General features: G+C 46.0%; 1 protein-coding gene across 1 annotated transcript; it reads left to right on the forward strand.

Moving 5' to 3' along the window:
* The first annotated feature begins 360 nt into the window (after positions 1-360).
* On the forward strand, positions 361-3,092 carry cart4 (cocaine- and amphetamine-regulated transcript 4). Its single transcript, XM_056298093.1, has 3 exons — positions 361-629; positions 2,001-2,084; positions 2,452-3,092. Exons 1-3 carry the CDS (start codon positions 495-497, stop codon positions 2,557-2,559), a joined length of 327 nt encoding a protein of 108 aa, XP_056154068.1. The 5' UTR covers positions 361-494; the 3' UTR covers positions 2,560-3,092.
* Positions 3,093-5,382: the final 2,290 nt, after the last annotated feature.

Below are 5,382 nucleotides of genomic sequence, written 5' to 3' on the forward strand. Positions count from 1 at the left end.
GCTGGTTCTGGTATGTAGTGGTTCTGGGCGTGGTGGTTCTGGGTGTGGTGGTTCTGGTGTCATCTAACGCAGAGCTTCACACAACTTCCTATGAAAGGTTTCAATAAGAAGACTTAAAGCAAGTGTAAACACCGAATAAAAACATTAACGCGGGAAATGTTGGACCACTCCGGTCCGAACCGGGTCTCTACTTCGTCTCTATCTCTTCCCTTCTCTCAGGTAAACTTTTGGTCAGTCGTGTGGAAGTTCAGGGCTTTCTCGTCGCATCATAAATCACTCGGCGTCACGCAGAGCGGGTCTGCTGACGGGGGGGGGCAGTGACGTCACTCGCGGCGGGAAAACGGTATAAATACAGGTGAGGAAGTTCCCACGCGCGCAGAGGTGAGGAAGAGGAGGGGAGCGTCCAGAGAAAAGAACAACTTGGGTCGGAGAGAGAGAGAAGAAGAAGAAGAGTAAAGAAGAGCCGCGCCGTTTATTTCCACGAGCCCTCCGTCATGGACTGCGCCCGCGCTGCCGTCTACCTGTCCGTCTGTCTGTCGCTGTGGAGCGCAGCCGTCTGCCGCGCGCACCTCACACCGGAAACCCACCCGGAGGAGCCGGATGTGCTGGGAGCGCTCAGCGCACAGCTGGTAACTACCGGGAGTAACGAGATAGTTACTTTACTCCATTTAATACTCATTCATATCCGTTGAAAGTTGAGGCGGTAAAACAAAGTACCGGTGAGGAGAAACGCTCCGCTGTGAACAGGTCTGATCCATCCGCGAGTTAACGGGGAAAACGACAGGAAGTAGCGCCGCCAGCACGCGAGCTCGTTATATCTTCATTAGGAATAAATCATTAAGTTTTTAAACTCACTTTTCGTCCTTCTTCCGTTTGTTTGTTTTTCTCTGCCGTTGGTCTTAAAAAACCATCGCTGTCCTCCGCGCGAGGGCTGTCCCGCGCGTGTAACGGATACAGACGCTCGGGGTTAGGCGGCGTGGGTGTGTTTGATGTGGTTGGCGTGCTGACTGACAGGGGCGGGGTCCGGGCTGGGAAACGGGGTGAAAACTGGACGGTGGTTAGAAAAAGCTGTTAATCCGACGACGGCTGCTGTTGCTCAGGCCAGTGTTTCTCAACCGGGGGTCCGCGGACCCCTAGTGGTCCGTGGTGTAATTGCAAGGGGTCCGTGAAAATAAAATATCTTTTAAAAAAAAGATCCTATGACATTTATAGAAATAGGATTATTTTACTCAAATGTGACTGAGACCTTTATCTACCTAAACTATAAAGGGTAACAGGACTTTTTTCTCTAATTACATCTGTTTCACAAGTTTTAATAAGAGATCTCGCTCCCGTTTGCATTGTTAAAAGTTACTGCATAAGAATTCTGTTTTGTTACCTATATCTAAGTTACAACTGAAAGCTCTTATTTTTGCCCCAAAGAGTGAATAAATGCTATAATGCAATTTAAAATGCAGTTTCTACTGTTTCTATCAAATTGCAACCCCCCTCCCCCAAGATCAGGTGGAGGGGTCCTCAGGGTAGATCAAAAATACGCAGGGGGTCCAGGACCCCAAAAAGGTTGAGAACCACTGGCTCAGACAATCTGAGATCCTCCTCAAGAGAAAACGAGGCCACTTCAATCCTCGGAGAGACAAGTTGGGTTTTTAAGTGTTTATCAGTGTCATGTTTCTGGATTATAAAACAACGCAACTTGGCTCGTTTTGCTGTGCGTGGTTGTGGGTTGAAAGACAGGAAGAAGAAACAACCCAGAAACGTGCTCGTTGTAGACAGTTGCGACTGCCAAGCGTGGAAGCTGAAGGGGCTAATTAAGGAATTTAAATATTACGTTGCCGCCTTGGAATTAGATTGAATAACTTTACAATGAGTTTCTGCTGTGAAAGATTGACCTTCTCTCTTATACTGTGAGTCACTTTTAAAGCTTTTACCCATGGAAGACGTGCTACAGCTCATCCGCGTGTGCGTGTGTGTGCGTGTGCGTGCGTGCGTGTGCGTTGCAGGCTGAAGCCCTGCAGGGTTTTCTGGAGGGAGCGGACGACCGGACGGGTCTGTCGGTGGAGAAGAAAGCCAGCGTCATTCCTCGGGTGAGAAGTGGTGAAAGAAAGAAAAAAAGAAGCGTAATAATAAAACGGGACTCTCGTCTCGTTACATCCTGCTGTTGTCCTGGTTACAGCCGTGGACTTGTCCGTTTACTGACGGCGGGTTGAATCCGCACGTTGTGTTGGCTGCAGTGGAAAACGTGTTGATGCAATCTCTCAATAGCTGCTGATTATGTAGCGCGCGCGCGCACGTGTACGCGCACGTGCACATGCGCGCGCACAATAGGCTGCTAGAAAAGTACAGGTATTGAACACGGGGCCGTGCGGATCCGTAAAGACAGCTGTGTTTGATGTGGAGTCGTTGATTGATAAGACTGATTATTGATTATTGATTTCGGTCTCTGTCTCGCAGTGTGACATCGGAGAGCGCTGCGCTCTGAAACACGGACCCCGTATCGGCCGGCTGTGTGACTGTCTGAGAGGAGCCGCCTGCAACACCTTCTTCCTCCGCTGCTACTGAGCGCACGCACGCACGCACGCACGCACCTACACACGCACATGCATGCACGCATACACGCTCACAGACACACGCACAAACATGTGCACGCACGGACGCAGCGTCTGTGGTGTTTGTGTGGTCCTCGGTTGGTTTTCGTGTCAGATTGTGTTGTGCTCTCCTGTCGTCTGTATTACAGATTTTATTTTTGTTAAATAAATAAACGTACACACAGTCACGCGGCTCCGACTAGTTCCTGGCGTGTCTTCAGTGTCCCAGACAGGGAAACCCCGCATGAGTCTGGTTCCAGAAGCTCCCGGGGGGTCGTTAATGGCCATCACGATCCTTCATCCACTCAACATGTCTGGGGAGTTATTTTAGGTGGGGGGGAGGCTCAGTAAGACAGTCTGAAATGTGCTAAAAATCTCTGCAGTTAAATTTCTCAATGTCCAATAATAAAGATGTGCTGTGTGATGCGCAAGATGAAGCAGTAAACGGTGTGTTCTTTCCAGGGCAGCTTTATTGACAGCTGATGATAATAGGGCATGAAACAGGCTTTGTACTGTCCCATAAAGAATTTACTCGACTCACTGGATTATTTTGCTCCTTATTTGTTGGGCACCTTCCCTACCGTTGGGTGTTTCTTTAAACTAAGTATATATACACTACCGTTCAAAAGTTTGGGATCACCCAAACAATTTTGTGTTTTCCATGAAAAGTCACACTTATTCACCACCATATGTTGTGAAATGAATAGAAAATAGAGTCAAGACATTGACAAGGTTAGAAATAATGATTTGTATTTGAAATAAGATTTTTTTTACATCAAACTTTGCTTTCGTCAAAGAATCCTCCATTTGCAGCAATTACAGCATTGCAGACCTTTGGCATTCTAGCTGTTAATTTGTTGAGGTAATCTGGAGAAATTGCACCCCACGCTTCCAGAAGCAGCTCCCACAAGTTGGATTGGTTGGATGGGCACTTCTTTGAGCAGATTGAGTTTCTGGAGCATCACATTTGTGGGGTCAATTAAACGCTCAAAATGGCCAGAAAAAGAGAACTTTCATCTGAAACTCGACAGTCTATTCTTGTTCTTAGAAATGAAGGCTATTCCATGCGAGAAATTGCTAAGAAATTGAAGATTTCCTACACCGGTGTGTACTACTCCCTTCAGAGGACAGCACAAACAGGCTCTAACAGGTACTATTTAATGAAGATGCCAGTTGGGGACCTGTGAGGCGTCTGTTTCTCAAACTAGAGACTCTAATGTACTTATCTTCTTGCTCAGTTGTGCAACGCGGCCTCCCACTTCTTTTTCCACTCTGGTTAGAGCCTGTTTGTGCTGTCCTCTGAAGGGAGTAGTACACACCGGTGTAGGAAATCTTCAATTTCTTAGCAATTTCTCGCATGGAATAGCCTTCATTTCTAAGAACAAGAATAGACTGTCGAGTTTCAGATGAAAGTTCTCTTTTTCTGGCCATTTTGAGCGTTTAATTGACCCCACAAATGTGATGCTCCAGAAACTCAATCTGCTCAAAGAAGTGCCCATCCAACCAATCCAACTTGTGGGAGCTGCTTCTGGAAGCGTGGGGTGCAATTTCTCCAGATTACCTCAACAAATTAACAGCTAGAATGCCAAAGGTCTGCAATGCTGTAATTGCTGCAAATGGAGGATTCTTTGACGAAAGCAAAGTTTGATGTAAAAAAAATCTTATTTCAAATACAAATCATTATTTCTAACCTTGTCAATGTCTTGACTCTATTTTCTATTCATTTCACAACATATGGTGGTGAATAAGTGTGACTTTTCATGGAAAACACAAAATTGTTTGGGTGATCCCAAACTTTTGAACGGTAGTGTATATATATATATATATATATATATATATATATATATATATATATATATATATATATATATATATATATATATATGAACTTAGCACCAAAAGTAAGGAAATGTGTGTTTGGTAGGTTATTTCTTTGTTGTAACAATGCTTCTTGGCAATAAATCTTATATCAGGCAGCTGATTGTCAGCACCTGGGGTACCAGAAGCTCAAAACAAGAGTCAATAGCAACAGCAAAATAAGCTGTTTGGCATTGGCGGAGAAGATTTGGCAAATTTTTCATGGGCGCAACCCACATACTCAGCTCTGCTGCTCATCCCACAAATGCATGTTCCTTACACATGTGGCCCCATTTAAAAGGCAAATAAACAGGCTTTCCAACGCTATAAGATTTATTGCCAAGAAGCATTGCTACAACAAAGAAATAACACACATTTCCTTACTTGTTGTGCTATATATATATATATATATATATATATATATACACACACGTATATGTGTGTGTATGTGTATATATATGTGTATATGTATATATGTATATACATATATACATCGATCCCGGATAACTAGACGAGTCTGACCCTTTAGTCGACTGGTTAACGTAGTCGCCCGTGGTGCGTGAGATCCGGGTTCGGGTCTTGGCTGCGGCGGTTCCCGGCTGCCCCCCAGAATTCGCTACATTGGTGTCAGAAGTGGGACGGTGAGACCGTGAGGCCATCAGAAGCGCGTGCGCCCGGAGGCGTGAGGGAGCTGGTATGCTGAAGGGAAGGGGGGGTGGGGGTAGTGGAACGATCACGGATGATTAGACTCGCTAGCTCTCGGCTAACGGGTCGCACCCTTTTCTTGACTGGTTAGCGTAGTCGCCCTGGGTTCGCGTCCCGGCTGCGGCGGTTCCCGGCTGCCCCCCCCCCGAATTCTCTACATTGGTGTCAGAAGTGGGATGGTGAGATCATGAGCCAAAAGCATTTACTACCGGGCCGCAAGGAAACAATATCGTAG

This window comes from Lampris incognitus, chromosome 18 (genome assembly GCF_029633865.1).
Source record: "Lampris incognitus isolate fLamInc1 chromosome 18, fLamInc1.hap2, whole genome shotgun sequence".
NCBI classification, from domain to species: domain Eukaryota; kingdom Metazoa; phylum Chordata; class Actinopteri; order Lampriformes; family Lampridae; genus Lampris; species Lampris incognitus.